Consider the following 25692-nt stretch of genomic DNA (forward strand, 5'->3'; position numbering starts at 1 on the left):
TTAGCCTTACAAGGCATCCCTGTTTTCTTCCAGGACCACTTCTTTTTTGTTTACTTCAGTTCCCGAGCATTCCAGGATGGTGCTAGGTCCACAAGGTCACTCAAGAGGTGTTTGTAGAATGAGTAAATTAATGAATAAATCTTGAACCAAACACCCTGGAGTTTCCACTACATGTATGGCCTGCATAAATTGTTAATGTAAATTTAACTGATCAAATGAGCTAAAGTGTGTGTAGTACTTGGGAAATTTCCTCTCTGAGAGTCGGTCCAGGTAAGCTTGCCCGCTTTACCTCTCGCAGGCCGCAGGGGCGGCGCCTCCGGGGGCGCAGGGGAGCGCTCGAGCGGAAGGCGGGGCCTCCTGGGCAGTGGCCCCGCCCCAAGGCGGGGCTATTCCGGGGCGACGAAGGGCGGGGCTCACGGGCGGGGAACTATCCTTCCGAGGCCGAAGCACGTCCGCGTGTGCCGGAGGCGCGGTGGTGGGGTCGTGGGTCCCAGCCGGGTGGCCTAGGTTACTGACCGCGGCGCCGCGGCCGCCATCTTGCCCGCGCCCGGACTCCCGCGGCGGGAGGGGCGGTGACCAAGCCGGAAGTGGCTGTGCGGTGGCCGCGCTGCCTCATCAGGTCAGTGAGCGCGGCTCGGGCCGCGCGTCTCAGCACCTCCGACGGAGGCCCGGGTAGTGGGCTCGGGAGTGCCGGGGCCGCCGCGAGGGGCCCGGGAAAGCCCGGTTGAAAGGCCCGGGCGGGGGCGGACCCGGGGGCCATCTCGGAGCCGAGGCGCAGGGCGTAGCGTTCCGCGCTGCGGGATAACCGCTCCGGGCGGCCGGCAGGGCCTAGCTGGGAGCCTCGGAGCTGCAGGAGGCCTCGGGGCGCGCTCGGACCTCGTCGGGGACGCTGGGGCCGCGCGCCGCGCGGCGAGTTCTTGCGGAACCGCGTCCTCGCGTTGGACGGGCGGCTCAGCCAGGTGTCTAGAGCGTGGGAGTGGCCCTCAGATTCCTGATTTACCCGGAATAGCAAGAGCCTCGCTTTGGTTGTACTTTATTAAATACTTCCTAAAGGGCCTGTCACCCGGTTGGTTAGCTGTGTTCTGTGCTTGTATGAGTAGTGAAAATTCCGTAAGAGGATGAATAAAGCCTTTCACGTGTGCCACGAGCAGTGCTAAAATGATTTGCAGATGCCTGCATTACAGGCCCTTTGTATAACTATATTTTAAGGGAAATTTGTGTAATGCATCTCCTTGAAGATGGTGAGGGTGAAAACTTCCTGAAACTGCTGCTGTTGTTATTTGTTACGGTAAGAGAAGTAGAAGACAACAAAAGGATGTGAGAGGGTAGTTGGATACTTTGTACACTTAGTATTGTGGATCTTCACTGTCCAGTAGCCACACAGAGTTGAGATGTGCTCTAAGTGTAAGATAAAATACCCATTGGATTTACAGGACTTGACACCCCCCTCCCAAACAGACAAAAAAAAATTGAATAGTTTTTTAGTTTGATTGCATGTTGGAAAGGGATTTTTTTTATATGTTGGGGAGAATAAAATATATTAATTTCATCTCTTTATACTTTTTCAGTGTGGCTACTAGAAACTTAAATCCTGTGGCTAACACTGTATTTCTGTCGGATAGTGCTGTTTACAGATGTTATGGTGAAGAATACAGGATCAGTATGGCTTTCCTGTGCTCAAAACCATTGAGGGGAAGTGAACGCTTGTAAAACTTGAAGGTGAAGATGTTAACATAAGCTGTAATTATTGCAGATTTCACCCCTTCCACTCCCACTTTTCAGTGTTTCCAACACTTGAAAACATTAACTTCAGGGTTGTGGAAGAAAATCATAGTGATACTAACAGCTGTGTGATATGAAGAACTCAGTTTGTCACAACTTTGTGACATGAAGGTAGGGTGTGTTCTATCTCTTACAGTCTTGGTGTATTAACAGACTTGTTAGTGTTTAGCCAGTGCGTGGCTGGAGGTCCCCTGACTCCAGGTTCAGTTCTCTTTGCTCTTCACCTTATTCCTAGTCATCTACGTTCATGAGCCAGGATCCATCTATACCATGTGTTGGATTGTAAAAAAAACATATTTCTTAAAAGGGTGCTTATGGATATATCTCTAGGTTGTTAATACAACCTATGCAGTCACATATGACCCGTTGTTTAGAAGGGCTGGCACTTGGTTTAATGTTCTTGGTCACCACCTTGAAATTCTTAATGATTTTTCAGTAAGAGGGCCTTGTTATTTTCATTTTGCACTAGGCCCTGCAAATGATGTAGTTGATTTTTTTCTTATACAGTAATCTGGGATGGGAGTTGGGAGGTTTTGGACAAGAACCAAAACGCCTGGTCTTCACTTTACTCCAGTGTGAAATGAAAGGGGTTTGCCAGTCTAACTCTCAAGTTTTGTACAAAAATTACTGTAATCAGATTTTATGGATATGAAACATTTTATGGGTATAAATGTTGTACATGCATACTTACATCAGAAGAAATGCTGATGGTCCTCCCTTGAGAGTCATGCAAATCAGAGTTTTTTAAATTATAGTAACGCTTTCTATTTTGTGTGTTTCTTTTAATTTTTTTTTAATGTTTACTTATTTTTGAGAGAGACAGAGTGCGAGTGGGGGAGGGGCAGAGAGAGAGGGAGACACAGAATCCAAAGCAGGCTTCAGGCTCTGAGCTGTCAACATGGAGTCTGATGTGGGGCTGGAACTCATAAACTGCTAGTTCATGAACTGAGCCAAAGTTGGATGCTTAAGTAACTGAGCCACCCAGGCACCCTCTGTGTTTTTTAAGGTGGATTTTTCAGTTTGCCACCAAGTTTTCTTACAGATCATCCATGTAAAGAATATGATTATGGGATGGAAGCCCAGATTGAAAGTGTGCTTAATAGAAGCATACTTTGAAAGTCCTATTGATAAGATAGGAAGATAGGCTAGATCCCCAGATACCTCCAGTTAAGAGGTTTCCTCTGTCCGTACAGGCATGAGTGTGAACCCTTACTTGGTAGTATCTGTTCCTGCTTTCTGTTGTCTTACCTACGTCCTACTGCAGCTACGTCCTACTACATCCTAACTTCAGCTCTAGAACGCAGGCATTGTTAGACCTTTATTAGTCTGCTTGGGCTGCCATAACAAAAGCCCCTAGACTAGATGGCTTAAACAACAGAAATTTATTTTCTTACAGTGCTCACAGGTTGGAGTCTGAAATCAGGGTGCCAGGTCTAGTTTTGGTGAGAGTTCTTTTCTTGGCTCACAGATAGCTGCCTTCTCACTGTGTCCTTCTTACTGTGTCCTCACTGTGTCTTCACATGGTAGGGAGAGAGCTCTATAGCTCTCTCTCTCTTCTTGTAAGGGTACCAGTTCTATCAGTTTAGCACTCTACCCTTATGACCTCATTTCACTCTGATCACCCCCCTTAAAGGCTCTCTCTAATACTATCATATTGGGGATTAGGGCTTCAGTATGAATTTGGGGGAGAGGGCACAATTTAGTCCATAGCAATCAGAGAGTTTATCTGTCCCTGTTTACTACCATGTTAGCATTTAAAACAGTGTCTAGCACATACACTATGCCCAATAAATATTTATAGAATAAATGAAAGGTATTAGAATGATCCTTTCTTAGGATCATTGTGGCTCACTGTGGGCTCTTGCCCATCATTGGAACCAGTTATGACAGTGGGCACTTTGCTCTTGCCTGGAGCCAGTCTCTACTAGGAAGAGTATAGGTAGAAACATGAGGAGATTGGTAAAACTTGGATATAACAGTGTGGGAAATGTCAGATGGAGCATTTAACAAATGCATTCATTTAACCAGTAATTGTTAAGTATCTACTAAGTGCCTGGCACTGGGCTGGGTATCAGAGGTACAAATAGAAAGCAAAAGGTACTTTTCCTGCTCTTATGGAGCTTATAATTTAGTAGGAGAGACAGGGTGATTTAAAGGGAAGGAATACTATTCACTGAGAGTACATAACTAAGTAACCTGACAGACTAGGGAGGGGATAGAGGATGTTTGATGTCAACCATGATGGTTGAGAGATGGTCAAGCAGGTGTTAACTTGACCAAGAAGGGAGGGAAGAATGTTCTAACAAGAGGGAACGGCATTTGCAAGAGTGGTGATGGGGGGGGGGGTGATGAGGGGAGGGGACAGAGGGAGGTTATAATCTAGGAACTGAAAAGAAGACCGTGTCGCCAGAACACAGCAAGGAGGAAAATGGTGTGCCTTGAGGCCAAAGCAGTAGGTAGAGGCCAAAAGATTTAGGACTTTATAGGTTATATTGAAGATTTTGGAACTCTGTACTGAGAACAATTGGAAACCATTAGAGGGTTTTAAGCAGAGATTGTATAACCTGGTTAAGTTTGCATTTTAGAAAGGTCCCTGTGATATTACATAAAGATGAATTTCATAAAGGCCTGAGTATACAGATAAGTAAAAGAATTGCAGAATCAGCACCATAGGCCAGACGTGTTGTATACCTTAATTTCTGTGGAAACTGTCCTTAAGCTGTGAAACTTGGCAGCCTGAGTGGAGGAGAGAAGAATAAGGGTTGATCAAGGTTAGGGGAAGACAAGCCTAAAGTGGCAAGGAAATGAAGAAATTGAGGGTCTGTCTAGTAAGAATATAATTGAAATGATTGATATTGAGCTTCAGAACCCGAAGAAAGGAAATAAGCCAGTATAAGTATTCTTAGTGGATTTTCCATTTAAATTGTATGAGTCTGTTGAATTCTGGACTAATAGTTCCTGACTAAAAGTTTTACAAGATCAAAAAGTAAAGCAAGTATGTTTGAGCTGAATTTATTTAGTTTATCTGTATTAGGAGTCTGTGCCAGGTTCTGTATCTGGTATAGGGGATGAATGAACGAACCATAGCTTTACCTTTTAAGAACTGACACTATAGGGGCACCTGGGTGGCTCAGTTGGTTAAGCATTGGACTCTTGGTTTCAGCTCAGGTCATGATCTCATGGTTTGTGAGTTGGAACCCCAGAGCTCTGCGCTAACAGCACGAAGCTTGCTTGGGATTCTCTGTCTCCCTCTCTCTGCTCCTCCCCCTCCAAGAATAAGTAAAAGTTAAAAACAAAACAAAACAAAACAAAACCTATTAAAAAAAACCTGAGAACATGGTTGTGCAGATACCATTTGCCATAAAGGTACTAAATGTCTTTGTTCCTTTTTTTTTAAATTTTTTTTTAATGTTTATTCATTTTTGAAAGAGACAGAGCACAAGCAGGGGTGGGGTGGACCCAGAATCTGAAGGGGGACACAGAATCTGAAGCAGGCTCCAGGCTCTGAGCTGTCAGCACAGAGCCCGATGCGGGGCTCGAACTCATGAACCAGGAGATCATGACCTGAGCCAAAGTAGGATGCTCATCCGACTGAGCCACCCAGGCGCCCCATGTTTCTTTTTAATCCACACTATAGCCTCTAGCGAGAATTGGTTAAAAACAGACATTTACATTTTTGTTAAGTAGCTTTTGTTTTTAAAATAACATTTTAACATAGTTATTTTTAGTTTGTGCTTAAATGACTGTCATATTTATCTTTTCAAAATCCCAAGTCAATATTAATCAAAATGTATAGAATTGAAATCTGAAAGAGCCTTTAATGATCACTTAATTCAGTTTTTCTCAAATGCAGTATGTACTGCTGGTTGTAAACAGGATGATTTTAGGTAAAACATAAGCATTTTTAAAAAATTCCAGTATAGTTAACATATTAAGCATTTTAATAGTTATACATTTCAATGTATATTAGAAAAATACATTTAGCATACCATGCCCATGATCCATGGATTTTATGATAGGTTAAAATAGATTTTCTGATTTTAAAAATAGTCAATGTAAATAAAAATATTAAATAAAAATAGATGGTATGTGAATGAAATTTGGCAAACACTAAACCAACTCTTTGGTTGTATAGACGAAAAAACAAAAGGACCCCCAGTCACAAAGGCCTTTCCCAGGCGTATAGCTAATATACGTCAGGGGTGGGAATAAAAGTCAGCTCTGCTCAATACATGCTGCTATTTATTCTGCCATATAGAGCTGCTTGTTATTGTTGAACCTTGAGAAAGAGACCTCTGTCTTTGTAGTGGCATTGTATTTTAAATCTTCATTGTCTATTATGCTGGCAACCTGTGGCTATTTATTAAAAATTAGTTAAAGGTAAATAAGATTTAAAAATTGTACTAGTCACATTTTTAGTGCTTGGTAGCCACATGTTGCTAGTAGCTACCCTATTGGACAGCAGTATAGCTAGAGAACATTTCTGTCACTGCGGAAAGTTCTGTTGGATAGTGTTGCTCTAAACTGTTGCTTAAGAACATGATTCATAATTCTTTAAAGTTTTACCCCCTTCAAAGGGATGATGCTTATTAATTTGCTCACCATGCTGAAGTTATATTAATTCTGGGGTTAATGACGTTAGTAGTCACAGTGCAATTAAAATACTTGATCATGGGAAAAAAGGCCAAAATGTAGTTCTCAGAATCTTACCACCTCATTTTATTGGGAGAAGTTCTTTTTCCTTATTTCTTCCTTCCTTCTTTCCTCCCCTTCCCCTTCCCTTCAAGCAGGGGAGAAGGGCACGGGGACAGAGAGAATCCCAAGCAGGCTCCACACCCAGCACAGAGCCCAACATGGGGCTCAAGCCCACGATCCTGGGATCATGACCTGAGCCTAGATTAAGAGTCAGACACTCAACTGACTGAGTCACCCAGGCACCCTCCTTTTTCCCTCTTTAATTAATAAATATGGTCATGAATTCCTAGCAGTTGGAAGAAATATATTGAGAAACAGAGTACCTATATAGAGAATTTCCTGACTTTCCAAATAGCTTATTCATCTTAGATTTGTATTTTGTTAACGTTTTAAAACTTTTTATTTTTAAACAGATTTTCAGTGAATGGACCTGACTGGACTACTTGAGCACATCACTAAACATGAGCGGTACCAAACCTGATATATTGTGGGCACCACACCAAGTTGATAGATTTGTTGTGTGTGACTCAGAACTGAGCCTATATCACGTGGAATCTACTGTGAATTCAGAACTCAAAGCTGGATCTTTACGTTTATCTGAAGACTCTGCAGCTACATTACTATCAATAAATTCAGATACACCATATATGAAATGTGTTGCCTGGTATCTCAATTATGATCCTGAATGCCTCCTAGCAGTTGGACAAGCAAATGGTCGAGTTGTACTTACAAGTCTTGGTCAGGATCATAACTCAAAATTCAAAGATTTGATAGGAAAAGAATTTGTCCCAAAACATGCCCGACAATGCAATACCCTTGCATGGAATCCATTGGATAGTAACTGGCTTGCTGCTGGGCTAGATAAACATAGAGCTGATTTTTCGGTGCTGATTTGGGATATTTGCAGCAAATATACACCTGACATAGTTCCCATGGAGAAAGTGAGACTTTCAGCAGGTGAAACTGAAACAACATTATTGGTAACAAAACCTCTTTATGAATTGGGACAGAATGATGCTTGTCTGTCTCTTTGTTGGCTTCCACGAGACCAGAAACTTCTCCTTGCTGGTATGCATCGTAACCTAGCCATATTTGATCTTCGGAATACGAGCCAAAAGATGTTTGTAAATACAAAAGCTGTTCAGGGGGTGACAGTAGACCCATACTTCCACGATCGTGTTGCTTCCTTCTATGAAGGTCAGGTTGCAATATGGGATCTAAGGAAATTTGAGAAGCCAGTTTTGACTTTGACTGAGCAGCCAAAGCCCTTAACAAAAGTAGCATGGTGTCCAACTAGGACTGGTCTGCTTGCCACTTTGACAAGGGATAGTAATATTATTAGATTATATGATATGCAGCACACACCCACTCCCATTGGAGATGAAACTGAGCCCACAATAATTGAAAGAAGTGTGCAACCTTGTGACAATTACATTGCTTCCTTTGCTTGGCATCCAACGAGTCAAAATCGAATGATAGTTGTAACTCCCAACCGAACAATGTCTGATTTCACTGTTTTTGAAAGGATATCTCTTGCCTGGAGCCCAATAACATCTTTAATGTGGGCTTGTGGCCGTCATTTGTATGAATGTGCAGAAGAAGAAAATGATAATTCTTTAGAAAAAGATATAGCAACGAAGATGCGCCTTCGGGCTTTATCCAGGTATGGACTTGATACAGAACAGGTGTGGAGAAACCATATTTTAGCTGGAAATGAAGATCCACAGCTCAAGTCACTCTGGTATACTCTGCACTATATCCTTTTCATTGTGAATTTCATGAGCTGAATCAGGTAGAAATGTTCTGAAAGTTTGCTGAAAAGTCAGCCTTTAACTTTTATTCTGAATGTTTTATATGCAAATACGAGTTACATAATGCTAAAATTACAGAGTAAAATTATTTAAAACTTGAGCTTGAAATACTGCTTTATAGATTGTAGAGAAAGAAGAAAAGTATATCTACGATAAAGTAGAACTATCACTGATGCCTATTATGAATTGGCTCCGTATCAAAATAAATTCAGCTCTGACGTATTTTATTATACATCATCATTAGTATTTCCTATGCGTTTAAATACTTATGAAGCAGTATACAGAAGATATGGATCAGAAATCTCCAGGAAACAAAGGATCATTGGTTTATGCAGGAATTAAATCAATTGTAAAATCCTCTTTGGGTAAGAAAATTCAATTTTATTTTTTAAAGTTTTATAATTTTTGTACTCTATTTTCTACTTTTTCCTCGTTAGTTACTTCAGAATAGTATGCATACATACTTTGTTTTTTATTTTTTGTTGGGGGGGGTTCTGATTAGATATTTTAGTTGAGTTAAATGCATAATTGTTTTTATATCCAGAATTCTTTTTGGAGGGAGTCTTACTTCTTTCAAGTGATACTGTCTTTCTAAATCTATTCATTTATCCCATGTTATTTTTTGAAGATCCTGAGAGGTATTACATCCGATGACTTACAGGGTCATGGTGGTTGGTTTGGATTTTATCACAGTATTTTGCTTCTATAAAAACTAAATAAAAAGATGTATAATTGAAGGAGTTCCCTTTTAATTCCGCTGTCCAAACACTTTGTCTTAGCTATCTATGGCAAGATCTAAGTAACTATGTCAGGAAGTGTGGCCTTGCCTGAAGGAGCCTTACCTGAAAGAATCCTTGATAATTAAATTAATGTATGAATTAATACAGGGTTGAAATTGATCAACTATTTAAGAATAAGATAAAGATGACAAAAGAGCCAAACTTATCTTTTCATTGAACCATTGTTCTTACTGTTTTTATTGGAATTGAATTGTGCATTTTACTATGATACTTCCCCCGACCTAGTATTCAGTATCTAGCTTTTGATGGCAGTCAAATTTGGGCCACAAAGTCAGGCTGCTCGAAAAGTAGTTTATATTATTAGTCAAAGAGTGGCAGTTCAAATAATAAGTTCAACTTGGTCTTTAATAGGGTTTTCATAAATACTGTACAAATAATACCAAATAAAATATTATTTTTTAATAAGAATAGGTTAAGCATTTTAACTAAACTGTTATATTATTAAAAAGAAGCTTAAAGGACTTTCACGTTACTTTGTTCCACATTGCTGAACATGCAATAGACTATTATCTGATCAGTTCCGTTTTGGTATTTTCTCATTAGCTTTCCACCAAAAAACTAACTTTTTAAATTTCTTTTTTTATTTAAAAAAAAATTTTTTTTAAATGTTTATTTTTTGAGAGGGAGATTGACAGAGTGTGAGCAGGGGAGGGGCAAAGAGAGAAGGAGACACAGAATCAGAAGGAGGCTGTAGGCTCTGAGCTGTCAGCACAGAGCCTGACATGGGACTTGAATCCACAAAATGTGAGATCATGACCTGAGCCCAAGTTGGACGTTCAACCGACTGAGCCACCCATGAACCCCAAAAGTAACTTTTATTATAAATAGATTTATTACCAGGTGCCCCAAAAGTAACTTTTATTACAAATAAATTTATTATTGGGGTGCTGGGGTGGCTCAGTCAGTTGGGCATCTGACTTCGGCTCAGGTCATGATCTCACAGTTCGTGGATTCGAGCCCTGCGTCAGGCTCTGTGCTGACAGCTCAGAGCCTGGAGCCTGCTTTCGATTCTGTGTCTCCTTCTCTCTCTGCCCCTCCCCACTTGTGCTCTGTCTCTCAAAAACAAATGTAAACAAATAAGTAAATTTATTATAAATAAAATGAGTCTATTTAGAAACTTCCATTTTTATTAATATAAATAAAAGGGCAGATAATACTATCATATCCCTGTAGATGAACCTGCGTACCATGGTTAGAACTGCTGCTGCAAAGACTTAAACACCGAGTTTATAGAATTTTTAGTATTTTTGCCATATGGTAGGTGAGGGCACATTGCATTCTTAGTTATTCTGAGGTTTATTATTGTTGTTGTTGTATTTTGACATATTTTAGGGAAAAAACTTACAAACTACCTCTGAGGAAAAGCAAGGGGAAAAATAGACCATCATTATATATTTCTGGTGAAGTAGAAACCGAATGTCTTGAATCAAAAATAGTCTTTACCCACATTAAAAAACTATATGGGAGAGAGTTCCTCATTGTTAGACTTTTAGCTTTTTCTTTGTTTTGGTTTTGATATTTTTGTTTTTATAGCCCCAAAGTAAAAAGTAGAGAAATAACTGTCAAAGATGGCACTTGTGGACTTCAGTTTTTTATCTGGCCCTACTCCTTTCTCTAATTGTATCCCTAATGATTCAACACATAGTAAGTCAACACACTGAACCTTCTTGCTCACAGTAATATCATATACAAGTTTATTAGACCACACAGTGAAATTTTAACTTTCGTCACAAATAATAGATACTGAGTGCTCTATGAATTAGGCATCATGCTAACTGCTTTCCCCATGTTACTTTATGTCATTCTTACAATTACAGTATGAGGTAAATTTGTTTATTCAGCAAATGCTTATTATTTGCTTGTTATATGCCAAGAATTGTCCTTGGAATAATAAAGGCATAACTGTCAACAAGATAAGTCTCTTCCTTTGTAGAGACTGAACAAAGTAGATATTACCCCTATTCCTGGGAAGTTTACATTCTGATTCAGAATATGGACAAGTACATAGGCAATTTAACATGAGGAAGAACAAACAGTTATGTATAGAAGAATGCTAGCCTGGCTGTTAAGGATTGGAGAGGGTTCCCTGGAGGAGGTAACAGTGAAGACAAGGTCTTTACATGGAGCAGCATATGCAATTAACCCAGAGGAGAGGGACTGTAGCACATTTTAGTATTGCTGGAACAGAGTGTGAGAGAAAAAAAATGAGGAAAGAGTGCTGACTAGAAAGGTAAGCAGTGGGGCAGCTCAGGACTTAGAAATCATGGTAAGAATTTAGGGAGACTGTAACAAGGGGAAGCAAGGAAAGATTTCAGAGTATTGACAAAATTAGATTTGTGTTTTAGAGCTGTCGCTATGTGTGGAATGAATTGGAAAGGATCAAACAGGAACCTCAAGATAAAAGCTACAGTTATTAGGCAAGATATGAGGGTGTTCCTACCAAAGTTAGTGGCAGAGGAGTGAGAGAAATGTGGGTAAATTAGAGAGTGTGACAAAATTTAATGATTGAGTAAAGGAGACGGACGGGAAGGAAAAGTGAAAGCACACATATTTACCTTAGGAAACTAAGATAATACTGGTACTAGTTGATTAGATAGGAATAACCTAAGAGTGCGTTTGAGAAGAAAAAGTTCATTTTAGAGAAAGTTGAATTTGAGATAGCTAGGTGGAGCTGTGCAGTGGGCAAGAAATTTAGGGTAGGTTGAAGAAGTAAAGTCATCCATTTTAAATAATTCTTCCAAGGAATTTGACCACATGAAGGAGGATAAAAAGGGATACAATAAAAGCAGCACAGCAGGTGAATCCAGAGTCATAGGAAGGTTTTTGTGTTGCTTTGTTTTTAACGTGGGATTGATTTAAGCAAGTTTAAATGCTAATGTGAGGAAACCCATGCAAAGAAGTGATGATGCAGAGAGAAGGGAGTGAAGAGCAAAATTCCTAGGAATATGAAGGAATAGGATCCAGAGCACAGGTGAAAGATTAGCTTTAGACAGGATGTACACTTTCTCCATACTGCCAGAGGGAAAGGGAAAGGTATGTAGGTTGTATAAGGTTGAATGACTGGAGGCTGATGAGTTTACCACGCAATGGCTCTCTTTTCTCAGTGTGGTAGGTTTGCTTGTTGAAAAGGAGCAGGGAGGTGGTAGAAGACCTGGAGAAAAGGAGCCAGGGTTGTTTTGAGAAACATGAGAGGATTGTGGGGCAATTGTTTTAATCAGAAGATAAAATAAAGGACAGTATGGTGAGAGAATTAAGGGTACTGGCAAGAGAATGATTCATTTGTTGGTTTTGGGGAGGGAAATGACAGGAGACTGGTAAGTAAAAATAAGAGGGGCCAAGAGATTGTAAGGTTGAAAAATTTAGAAGAGAGATTTCTGAAAGGCGATGAGGTTGTGGTAAGAAAGTGGCTCTTTTTTTTTTTTTTTTTTGTAACTTTCCTTTTAATGTTTATGAGAGAGAGAGAGAGAGAGAAAAAAAAAAAAACGTGAGTTGGGTGGGGGGCAGAGAGAGAGGGAGACACAGAATCTGAAGCAGGTTCCGGGCTCTGAGCTGTCAGCATAGAGCCTGATGTGGAGCTCGAACTCACAAACTATGAGATAATGACCTGAGCTGAAGTCAGACACTTAACTGACTGAGCCACCCTGGCGCCCAAGAAAGTGGCTCTTTTGAAGGAGGATCAGTTTGGATGTGTTCATTAAAGGAGTGAGTAAAATCTTGGAGGCGTGAACCACTGGATATAAGGAAGCAAAGAGACAGACTGATTTATTGGACAGACTGAGTGTTGAAGTCAACCAGGATGAGAAGGCATGCTCTAAGGGAATGTCTTGTAAGTCTTGTGGAGCAGTGTTCATAATGTTAATTATAATTTCTTCCTTTTAAGGTGGCAGAAAATTGTGTAATAAATACTGGTCAGCCTTCTATCCAATATGATGAAAATATTTTTCATACTTAAAGGGTAAATTCTGATCTATAGAACTTGTCTATTCAGAATTATTTTAACAGACAGAATAGCTAGGACTTAATGTTTTTAACAAAATGTTCTTACAAACACTTGATACTTTTACTGCTTTGTTATACAGATGTATAAATGCAACAAATTACTATCTGCAAATAGCATAGTGTCTGATTGCTTGGTGTAGTATTTGAAACCAATTTTTTAAAAGTGTTTTTTTTTTCTTCCAAGATTTTATTTAAATTCAAGTTAGTTAACATATAGTGTAATATTGGCTTCAGGAGTACAGTTTAGTGATTCATCACTTACATATAGCACCAAGTGACGTCCTTAATGCCTATCACCCATTTAGCCCATCCCCCCCACTCATCTCCCCTCTAGCAACCCCTAATTGTTTTCTATAGTTAAGAGTCTTACGGTTTGCTTCCCTCTTGTTTTTTTGTTTGCATTTTTTTGAGAGCAAGAGAGAGCATACGTGTGAACAGTGTAAGGGCAAAAGGAGAGGGAGAGAGAGAGAGAGAAAGAGAGAAAGAATGAATATCTCAAGCAGGCTCCACAGCCAGCATGGACCTCAATGCAAGGTTGGATCTCATGACCCTGAGACCATGACCTGAGCCAAAATTAACAGTCAGATGCTCAACTGACTGAGCTGTCCAGGTGCCCTCTCCCTCTCTGTGTTTATCTTATTTTATTCTCCCTTCTCTTCCCCATGTTGATCTGTTTTGTTTCTTAAATTCCACATATGAGTGGAATCATACAGTGTGTGTGTGTGTGCGTGTGTGTGTGTGTGTGTGTGTGTGTTTTCCACGTCTTCTTTACCCATTCATCAGTCGAAGGACTTTGGGCTCTTTCTATAATTTGGCTTGCTGTTGATGGTACTGCTATAAACATTGGGGTGCTTGTGCCTCTTCAGATCAGTATTTTTGTATCCTTTGGATAAATACCTACTAGTGCAATTGCTGAGTTGTAGGGTAGCTCTATCTTTAACTTTCTGAGGAACCTTTACACTGTTTTTTAGAGTGGCCGCACCAGTTTGCATTCCCACCAACAGTGTAAGGTGAATCCTTGCCAACATCTCTTGTTTCCTGGGTTTTTATTTTAGCCATTCTGACAGGTGTGAGGTGGTATCTCATTGTGGTTTTGATATGTATTTCTCTGATGGTGAGTGATGGTGAGCATCTTTTCATGTATCTGTTAGCCATTTGTATGTCGTCTTTAGAGAAACATCTCTTTGTGTCTTCTGCCCATTTCTGTTTTTTTTCTTAAATTTTTTTTTTTTTTTTAATTTTTTTTTTTTTTTTTCAACGTTTATTTATTTTTGGGACAGAGAGAGACAGAGCATGAACGGGGCAGGGGCAGAGAGAGAGGGAGACACAGAATCAGAAACAGGCTCCAGGCTCTGAGCCACCAGCCCAGAGCCCGACGCGGGGCTCGAACTCACGGACCGCGAGATCGTGACCTGGCTGAAGTCGGACGCTTAACCGACTGCGCCACCCAGGCGCCCCTTAAATTTTTTTTTTAATGTTTATTTTTGAGAGAGAGAGAGACAGAGCATGAGTGGGAGAAGGGCAAAGAGAGACGGAGACATAGAATCTGAACCAGGTTCCAGGCTCTGAGCTATTAGCACGGAGCCTGATGCGGGGCTTGAACCCATGAACTGTGAGATCATGACCTGAGCCGAAGTCAGATGCTTACCCAACTGAGCCACCCAGGTGCCCCATCTTCTGCCTGTTTCTTAACTGTATTATTTATTTTTTGGATGTTGAGTTTGATAAGTTCTTTATAGAGTTTGGATACTAACCCTTAATCAGATATGTTAGTTCCATATATCTTCTCCCATTCCATAGGCTGCCTTTCAGTTTTGTTGAATGTTTCCTTCACTGTGCAGGTTTTTTTCTTGATGAAATTCACATAAGTCATGTTTGCTTTTGTTAACCTTGCCTCCAGAGATGTGTCTAGTAAGAAGTGCTACGGCTGAGGTCAAAGAGGTTGCTGCCTGTGTTCTTCTCTAGGATTTTGATGGTTTCCTGTCTCACATTTAGGTCTTTCATACATTTTGAGTTTATTTTTGTATATGGTGTAAGAAAGTGGTCCAGGTTCATTCTTCTGCGTGTTGCTGTCTAGTTTTCCCAGCACCATTTGTTGAAGAGACTGTCTTTTCTCGATTGGGTATTCTTTCTACTTTGTTGAAGATGAATTGACTATATAGTTGTGGGTCCATTTCTGAGTGCTCGATTTTCTCCCATTGACCTTTGTGTCTGTTTTTGTGCCAGTACCATACTGTCTTGATTACAGCTTTGTAATATAGCTTGAAGTCTGGAATTGTGAGGCATCTCGCTTTGCTTTTCTTTTTCTACATTACTTTGGCTATTTGGGGTCTTTTCTGGTTCCATACAAATTTTAGAATTGTTTGTTCTAGCTCTGTGAAGAATGCTGGCATTGTTTTGATAGGGATTGCATTGAATGTATAGATTGCTTTGGGTAGTATAAACATATTAACAATATGTATGTATTTTATGTATAATTTATTGTTAAATTGGCTAATATACAGTGTGTAAAGTGTGCTCTTGGTTTTTGGGGTAGATTCCCATGGTTCATACAACACCCAGTGCTCATCCCAACAAGTGTCCTCCTCAATGCCCATCACCTATTTTCCCCTCTCCCCGACTCCCCTACTCCCCGACTCCCCTACTCCCCCACTCCCCTACTCCCCCATCAACTCTCAGATTGTTCTCTGTGTTTAAGAGTCTCTTATGGTTTGCCTCCCTTCCTATCTGTTTGTGACTAATTTTTTTCCCCTTCCCTTCCCCCATGGTCTTCTGTTAAGTTTCTCAAGATCCACATATGAGTGAAAACATATGATAACTGTCTTTCTCTGATTTATTTCACTCAACATAACACCTTCCAGCTCTATCCACATTGCTGAAAGTGGCATGATTTCATTCTTTCTCGTTGCTAAGTAATAAACCACATCTTCTTTATCCATTCATCAGTTGATGGACATTAGGCTCTTTCTGTAATTTGACTGTTGTTGAAAGCACTGCTATAAACATTGGGGTACTTGTGCCCCTATCAGTGTGCACTCCTGTATCCTTTGGATAAATTCCTAGTATTGCTATTGCTGAGTTGTAGGGTAGTTCTGTTTTTAATTTTTGAGGAACCTCACACTGTTTTCCAGAGCGACTGCACTAGTTCTCATTCCCACCAACAGTGCAAGAGGGTTCCCGTTTCTCCACATCCTCACCAACATCTGTTGTTTCCTGAGTTGTTAATTTTAGCCACTCTGACAGGTATGAGGTGGTTGTCAGTGTGGTTTTGATTTGTATTTCCCTGATGATGAGTGATATTGAGCATCTTTTCATGTGTCTGTTGGCCATCTGGATGTCTTTGGAAAAATGTCTGTTCATGTCTTCTGCCTATTTCTTCACTGGATTGTTTGTTTTTTGGGTGTTAAGTTCTTTATAGATTTTGGATACTAACCATTTATCTGATATGTCATTTGCAAATATCTGTTCTTCTAACCCATGAGCGTGTTTTTCTATTTCTTTGTATCATCTCCAATTTTTAAAAATATTGTTCTATAGTTTTTGGAGTACACATTTTTTACCTCTTTGATTAGGTTTGTTCCCAGGTATCTTGTGGGTTTTAGTGCAATTATAAATGGGATTGATTCCTTGATTTCTCTTTCTGCTGCTTTATTATTGGTGTATAGAAAGGCAACTCATTTCTGTATGTTGATTTTATATCCTGCGACTTTGCTGAATTCATGGATCAGTTCTAGGAATTTTTTGGTGAAGTCTTTTGAGTTTTCTACATAGAGTATCAGGTTGTCTGTGAAGAGTGAAAGTTTGACTTCTTCCTTGCCAATTTGGATGCCTTTTATTTCTTGTTGCCTGATTGCTGAAGCTAGGACTTTCAGTACCAGTGGTGAGAGCAGACATCCCTGTTGTGTTCCTGACCTGAGGGGAAAAGCTCTCAGTTTTCCTCCATTGAGGATAATATTAGTTATGGGTCTTTCGTTTATGTCCTTTATGATGTTGAGGTATGTTCCTTCTATCCTTACTTTCTTGAGGGTTTTTAACAAAAAAGGATGTGCTTTTCCTGCATCTATTGAGGGAATCATATGGTTCTTATCCTTTCTTTTATTAATGTGGTATATCATGTTGATTGGTTTGTGGTTATTAAACCAGCCCTGCAGCACAGGAATAAATCCCACTTGATCATAGAAAATAATTCTTTTAATGTACTGTTCGGATTTTATTTGCTAGTATCTTGTTGGAAATTTTTGCATCCGTGTTCATCATGGGTATTGGTCTGTAATTCTTGTTTTTAGTGGGGTCTTTGTATGGTTTTTGAATCGAGGTAATGTTGGCTTCATAGAATCAGTTTGGAAGTTTTCCTTCCTTTTTGTTTTTTTTGAATAGGCTCAAAAGAATAGGTATTAACTCTTCTTTAAATGTTTGGTAGAATTCCCCTGGAAAGCCATCTAGCCCTGGACCCTGGATTCAGTTTCTTTACTGGTTATGGGTTTGTTCAAATTTTCTATTTCTTCCTGTTTCAATTTTGGTAGTTTGTATGTTTCTAGGAATTTATCCATTTCTTCCATATTGCCCACTTTGTTGGCATATAATTTTTCATAATATTCTCTTATAATTGTATTTTTGCAGTGTTGTTTGTGATACCTCTTCTTTCATTTGTGATTATATTTATTTGGGTCCTTTTTTAATTAAAAATTTTTTTAATGTTTTTATTTATTTTTGAGAGAGAGACAGAGACAGAGTGTGAGCTGGGGAGGGGCAGAGGGAGAAGGAGACACAGAATCTGAAGCAGGCTCCAGGCTCTGAGCTGTCAGCACAGAGCCCGATGCAAGGCTCGAACTTGTGAACCACAAGATCATGACCTGGGCCGAAGTCAGACACTCAACCAACTGAGCCACCCAGGTGCTCTCTTTTTGATAAGTCTGGGTAGAGGGTTATCAGTTTTGTTAATTCTTCCAAAGATCCAGCTCCTAGTTTCATTGATCTATTTTGTTTTTGTTGTTGTTGTTGTTTCTGTATCATGTGTTTTTGCTCTAATCTTTATTATTTCCCTTCTGCTGGTTCTGGGCTTTATTTGCTGTTCTTTTTCCAACTTCTTTAGGTGTAAGGTTAGGTTTGTATTTGAGACCTCCTTCTTGAGGAAGGCCTGTATTGTATTCCCTCTTATGTCACCTTTGCTGCCTCCCAAAGGTTTTGGACTATTGTGTTTTTATTTTCATTGGCTTCCGTGTATTTTTTAATTTCTTCTTTAATTTCCTGCTTAATCCATTCATTCTCTAGTAGGATGTTCTTTAACCTTCATATATTTGTGGTCTTTTCAAATTTCTTCTTGTGGTTGACTTTAAGTTTCATAGTGTTGTGGTCTGAAAATATGCACGGTATGATCTCAGTCTTTTTTTACTGGTTGAGGCCTGATTTATGACCCAGTATGTGATCAGTTCTGGAGAACGTTCCATGTGCATTTTGCTGCTTTAGGGTGAAATGCTCTGAACGTATCTGTTAAGCCCATCTGGTCTAGTGTGTCATTCAAAGCCATTGTTTCCTTGTTGATTTTCTGCTTAGATAATCTCTCATTTTGGTAAGAGGAGTATAAAAGTCCCCTACTATTATTGTATTATTATCAATGAGTTTCTTTATGTTTGTTATTAAATGATTTGTATATTTGGCTGCTTCCAGTTTGGGGACATAAATATTTAAAATTTTTAGGTCTTCTTGTTGGATAGGTCCCGTTATTATGATATAGTTCTCTTTTTCATCTTTTATTATATAGTCTTTGGTTTAAAATATAGTTTGTCTGATATATGTATGGCTACTCCAGCTTAATTTTGATGTCCATTAGCATGATAGATTGTTCTTCATCCCCTCACTTTCAATCTGGAGGTGTCTTTGGGTCTAAAATGAATCTCTTGTAAGCAGCATATAAATGGGTCTTTTATATGTATGTGTGTATGTGTGTGTGTATACATACATACATACATACATACACATTTTGGTACCCTATGTCTTTTGATTGGAGCATTTAGTCCATTTACATTCAGAAGTAATTATTTATAGATATGAATTTAGTGCCATTTGTATTACCTGTCAAGTCACTGTTCCTGTATATTGTTCCTTTATCTTTGTTGTTTTTGGTCTCTCTTTCCCACTCAAAGGGTCCTCTTTAACAGTTCTTGCATAGCTGGTTTAGTGTTCACAAACTCTTTTAGTTGTTGCTTGTTTTGGAAACTATTTCTCCTTTCTGACTGACACCCTTGCTGTATATTCTCAGTTGATGGGGCAGCTGAGTGGCTCATTTGGTTAAGCATCTGATTCTTGATTGGTTGAGATCCTGATCTCATGGTCGTGAGATTGAGCCCCATGTTAGGCTCAGTGCTGACAGCATGGAGCCTGCTTGGGATTGTCTCTCTCCATCTCTCTCTCTCTCTCTCTCTCTCTCTCTCTCTCAAAATAAATAAACATTTCTGGAAAATGTGAAGTTAAAAAAAAAAAAAATTCTTGGCTGCATTTTTTTCCTGACTAGCATGTTGAACATATGCCACTCTGTTCTGGCCTGCCAAGTTTCTGTGGACAGGTCTCCTGGTACTCTTATGTGTCTACCCTTGTAGGTTAAGGACCTTTTGTCCCTAGTTGCTTTCAGAATTCTCTCTTTTTTTGCAAATTTCACTATGATATGTCTTGGTGTTGACCTGTTTTTTTGGTGTGTGTGTGTGTGTGTGTGTGTGTTTGACGGGAATTCAGCATGCCTCTTGGACTTGAATGCCTGTTTTTCTTCCCCAGATTAGGGAATTTCTCAGCTGTATTTATTCAAATAAACCTTCTGTCTTTTTTCCTACTCTTCTTCTGGGACTCCTATGATATGATATTATTGCACTTTATAGAATTGTTGCATTCCCTAGGTCTGTATTCATGATCTAATAGTTTTCTTTCCTCCTTTTCAGCTTCATTATTTTCTATAGTTTTATCTTCTATATCACCTATTTGGTCCTCTGTTTCTTCCATCCTCATGATTACATCCAGTCAGTTTTGCATCTCAGTTATAGCATTTTTTATTTCAGCCTGAGTAGTTTTTAGGTCTTTGATTTTTGTAGCAAGTGTTTCTCTGGTGTCTTCTATGCTTTTTTCAAGCCCAGCTAGTATTCTTATGACTCTTGTTCTAAATTCTTGTTCAGATAAATTACTTATATCTGTTTTGAGCAAATCCTGGCTGTGGTTTCTTCTTGATTTTTGTTTGGGGGACAATTCTTCCATCTTGTCATTTTGTCTAGGTTCCTGTCTTTTGCATGTTATGAAAGCTTGTTATATTTCCTGGTCCTGAGAGTAATGGGTATATCAAGAAGGGGTCATACACTGTCCAGGGCCTGGCATTTCAGGAAGTGTTTCAGGTATATGCTGTATGTATGCACTGTGCTGTTGTGATATAGCTGCTTTTTCCCCCTGGTCAGTCCTTGGCAGAGTTCTTCCTTGCTTGTAGTGGGGAGTATTTGACCTTTAATTGGGTGTGCTTTGATCTATTAAAATAAGCCTACTGAAAAAAAAAAAAAGGCCTGATCAAAAAAAAGAGAAAAGAAATAAAACAAACAAAAAACTATAAGCCTGATTTCAAAGGAATAGAAAACAAAAAAGAAGAAAAAGAAAGAGAAGCCTGATCCAAAAAACAAGAAAAGGAAACAAAAAACCAAAAGCAAACAAATGAACAAAAAACTAAGCCTGATTTAAAAAAAAAAAAAAAAAAAAGTCGGGTCCTGTTTCCACCAGAATTGAAGCTGATGCTTTGGAGCACTCTATGACCAGTGGACTTGTGCACTTGGGGGTGGGGGAGGGGGGAGCTGTGTTGGTCCTTGGGGAAGAGGCCCACTGCAGTGGCTCACAATCAGACCTGCCCTTGTAAAGATGTCCCTGCAGGGTGTAGGGGGGCGGGGTTTGGTGTAAACAGCTTCTGCCTTGACTGGGGGAGCTGTGTTATTTGCTGAAGTTAGACCCTGTTGATGGGTGGGGGAAGATGGCGCCACCCTGCTCTCTCCTCTATTCCTGGGTAGGAGAGCTGGCGCCCACCTCTGTTCTGGTAGTCCTCACAGACAAGCGAACAATTTCTCCTCCTGTGTCCCAGGCTTCTGTCAGATCCGTGCCCTCAACCCTTCTGTTCCCCGGGCCATAGACATGCTGGGCACCATAGCTTTCCAGTGTTATTGTTTGTTTGTTTTAATATTTCCCATTTATTTTTATATATTTTTTAAGTTTATTTATTTCTTTTGAGAGAGAAGAGAGAGGGAGAAGAGAGAGAGAGAGAATGTAAGTGAGGAGGGGCCGAGAGAGAGAGGGGAGAGAGAGAATCCCAAGCCAGCTTTGCACTGGCAGGCTGGAGCCCAGTGCAGGGCTCAAACCCACAAACCACAAGAGTATGACCTGGGCCAAAATCAAGAGTCAAACACTTAACCAACTGAGCAACCCAGGTGTCCCTTCAGTGTTTTCATCTTTGGTGCAGGACTGAGATTCAAAACTCTGAATCTTAAAGGGCTCACCACAATGTGGACCTGCTCCCCTCTGAAGGAGAGGCTCGCCTTGCTGTGCCTTCTGTCCCAGTAAAGCAATTGCAAGGCCGTACAGGTGCCTGGAGTTTATGATGATGCACAGTGAAAAGCTGTGACCACTTTACCCACCACAGTGCACACCTCTGTCTCCTATTGAACATTCAAAGGCGCCAGCCTCAGCTTTTGTCCTTGGAGAAGCAATATATCCTTGTCCGAATGCACTCCAGGAAAGGAATATTCTCTCCTAGTGCGACCCAGGGGATCCCCACATCGCACTGTCTATTCCGGGACCTCCCCTCCATCTCCCTAGGAGCACCACCACCCTCTTGGATCTACTGCAGCAAATGGCACAGACTGTCAAAAACCCAGAATTTCAGCCCCACTGTTTGCAAAAAGTTGGGATAGTCAGTTCCTCAAGATTCCCCCATCAGTGGTTTTGGGGGAGTGCTTTTCTTGTGCGAACCCAACACACTTCTTTCTCTCCCCTTCTCTTTCTCCTCTTCGCGAAAAAGGCTCCCACCCCTGTGCAGCACCATGGCTTTCCTGTCCCCCAGTTTGCCTCCCTGCACCAAGTACCTGCCACGTTCTATCAGATTATGCAGATTGTTCTCTTAATCCCCAGATCGATTTCCTGGGTGTTCATATGATTTGATGTTGATCTGTGTTTAAGGGACGAGATCCCCAAGCCTGGGGTCCCCTTACTACTTACTCCACCATCTTAATTCCTCCCTCACAAACTAAAAATGTTTTTTAATGTTTAAGTGAACTTGTTTCTCTTGCGCCTGTCAATAAAACATCGATTCTATTTATATATATAGGTTAGTCTTAAATTTAAGGGATATAGTTTTGTTCTTTTAGTATTGAAAGACATGTGTAAATACATTTTAATTCTTTTTCAGAGATAAATTAAAATCATAAATTTTAAAATTTATATGTGTTAAAAAGAATGACTATATACTTAAAAATGCACAATAATATCACGCTGCTTATTTGATAACCCTAATTACCAGTTGCATAGTTATCAAGCCATAAAAGGCCAAAAGATCAGGCAAAATACATGACGCGGTATCCATGCACTTGACTTACAGGACATATTTCCACTTTGTAGTACTGAACTCTTTGGAGTTGTACGTATTCATCTTTATTTATTCCATGGCACAATTTCTGTAAAATAAAAACTCTAAGAAACTCAAATATTATTAAACTGTAAGAATTTGTTTGAAAAATAAATTGCTGCTTTTTGTTCACCTGTTTAAAATTATCCTTTTTTGGGGGGTGCCTGGGTGGCTCAGTTCATTAAGCGTCTGACTTCGGCTCAAGGCATGATCTCACAGTTTGTGAGTTCAAGCCCACATTAGGCTCTGTGCTAACAGCTCAGAGCCTAGAGCCTGCCTGCCTCAAATTCTGAGTCTCCCTCTCTGTCTCTCTGCCCTTCCCCTGCTCACACTGTGTCTGTCTGTCTGTCTCTCTTTCTCTTTGTCAAAAATAAATAAACATTAAACAATTTTTAAATAGTCTTTTTTATGTTTATTTTTGAGAGAGAGAAGAGAGAGTGTGAGTTGGGGAGGGGCAGAGAGAGTGATGGAGATACAGAATCTGAAATAGGCACCTGGCTCTGAGCTGTCAGCACAAAGCCTGACTGGGCTCAAGCTTGGGAATGGTGAGATCATGACCTGAGGCAAAGTCAGATACTTAACCAACTCATGTGGTTGGTTACCCATGTGCCCCTAAAATAGTTTTTATTTATTTTTTTAGAAAAAGTTTATTTTTATTTATTTTGAGACAGACATAGCAAGCAAGGGAGGGGCAGAGAGAGAGGTAGACAAAATCCCAAGTAGGTTCTGCACTGTCTATGCAGAGCCTGATGCAGGGCTCGAACTCAGGAACCGTGAGATCATGACCTGAGCCGAAGTCAGGAGTTGGATGCGTAACCGACTGAGCCACCCAGGTGCCCCTGAAATAGTCATTTTTACCTTTTAATATCCTCAGCATTCAATCCAAAATTTATAGGAGAGATACAAAAATAAATACCAAATGGTACACCTACAGCTTATTCTTAAAATTTAATAGCTACATTTTATCTAAATGTAAATTTGTTATTCAGAAAAATGTTGTGTTTAGCTTTTTTTTAAGTTTTTATTTATTTACTTTGAGAGAGAGCATGGGAAGAGCAGAGGCAGAGGGAGGGAGAGAGAGAATCCCCAAGCAGGCTCCGCACCATCAGTGCAGAGTCTGACGTGTAGCTCAAATTCATGAACTGAGAGATCATGTCCCAAGCCAAACTCAAGAGTCGGATGCCTAAGTGACTGACCCACCCAGGTGTCCCTGTTGTATTTAATTTTTAACGTGTTTTAACCTTATTATTCAGAATTTTATAACAGTTCTTAAAAGTTCACTTTCATAAGCTAAAAGTGATTTTGTCATGACTAACTTTCTTCATGGTTGCAAATAGAGCAGCATGCTTCCTCTTTTCAATGGGCAGGTGGTTCTCTTAAGGGAAGAAAACTTTTCAGAAGTTTCCTCCTGACCCCTTGACTTAACGGCAACAGTTTTCAGCAGTACGGTTAAAAATAAATAATTTCACGTGTAGATATTTAACTGTTTTTTTTTTTAATTTCCAGATTTTACAAATAACTCATCTTGAAACTTTTTTATAAAGCAATGTATATAGCTTAAAATATGTCCTACCATGAATAATATTATGAGCTTTTGCCACAGCCTAACATCATATAATGAAGGAAGTTATTTAAAAGTGTGAATTAGGTTTGGAGAGTTTAGACTTTTGCTGTTATACTAATTTTACTCTTTACTCATGTATTTAGACATTCACTATATACTAATTTTACTCTACCCATGTATTTAGATTAAATGGACTTTAAGAAATAATGCTTTGCATTATTTATATATGTATTTGATTTGCAAATGGCAATTGATTCAGTTTTTAATATTTTCCCAATTTTGCTTGTGTTCATTTCTTTAATTCTTTTCTCAGAAGAATATAAAGTCAACTTTGGACAGTATATTAGTTTTTATATTATGCAAATATCATCATTTCCATGGTCTAAAGTCTTGGCATGGCTTCACTGGGTCCTCTGCTCTTGGTTTCACAAGGCTAAAATGAAGATGTTAGCCAGGCTTTGGTCGTTTCTGGAGGTTGGAGTATTGTTCCAGGCTCATATGGTTATTGACAGAATTGTTTCCTTGAACTTGTAGGGCAGAATTGTCCTTGCTGGCTGTCGCCAGGGGCTGTCCTCAGCTCCTAGAGGCTACCCACGCTTCCTTGCCACACAGCCTTCTCACAACAAAGCAGCTTTTACTTCTAGTATAGCTGGAGAACCTCTCTCATTTTCTCTGGACTCTTTTGAAGGTATTAACGTGGTTAAGTCAGGCCCACACATGATAATTTCCCTTTCATTGACTCAGAGTCAACTAAGTAATGACCTTTTATTACATCTGCAAAATGCTTTCACTTGTACTATATTGTGTAATTGAGAAGCAAGTCACAGATTTCACCTGTACACAAGGGGAGGGGATTATACAAGGGTATACTAGGGGGCAAGAATCATGGAGCCCAATTTACAATTCTGCCTACCACAGACAAATGGAATTATTTCTTAAAACCTATTGATCTAGTTATTTACAAAGGTATAATTATGTATTATATGTAAGTATAAAAGTTATAATAAAAGATGTTTATAATGTTAAACATTCTTGCTGCCTAACTCATAACTGAGTTTATTCTGAAAATCCTTTTTGTTAAAATAACAGATAATTCTATAATGACAATTTTGATGGTACAACTTTCTAGAACATTTAAGGATTTGATATGCAATAGGAGTCAGGTTTTATTTCTATTTGTTTCACCTTTATTTAGTGCCATTAGGATCATCTGCCTTGATTACAATCTAATACTCAAAGAATTAGATTCCTTCTGAAAAGAGAATGAGAATATATAAAATCTTTTGATTTAGTGAAGGGGAAGAAACCTTCAAATAATTTCCATTCTGTTTTAGCTTTAGTATTTACTTCAAACTTTCAGAGTACTTTGGTATTTACGATCTCATTTTTTCATATATATGTATATAA

The 25692-nt window shown here is 39.5% G+C and overlaps 1 protein-coding gene across 1 annotated transcript in view; it reads left to right on the forward strand.

The window, feature by feature from the left end:
- Positions 1-430: 430 nt before the first annotated feature.
- MIOS (meiosis regulator for oocyte development) overlaps positions 431-25692 on the forward strand; it is a 47923-nt gene continuing 22661 nt past the window's right edge. Inside the window, exons 1-3 of the mRNA XM_047095532.1 lie at positions 431-619; positions 6891-8232; positions 8555-8653. Coding sequence (XP_046951488.1) covers positions 6939-8232; positions 8555-8653 — 1393 coding nt within the window. The 5' untranslated portion in view covers positions 431-619; positions 6891-6938. The remainder of the gene's footprint in view (positions 620-6890; positions 8233-8554; positions 8654-25692) is intronic.

Source organism: Lynx rufus, unplaced genomic scaffold (genome assembly GCF_022079265.1).
Source record: "Lynx rufus isolate CCGP_SWC_20201006 ecotype Redwood Valley unplaced genomic scaffold, mLynRuf1.p SCAF_4, whole genome shotgun sequence".
Lineage (NCBI taxonomy): Eukaryota > Metazoa > Chordata > Mammalia > Carnivora > Felidae > Lynx > Lynx rufus.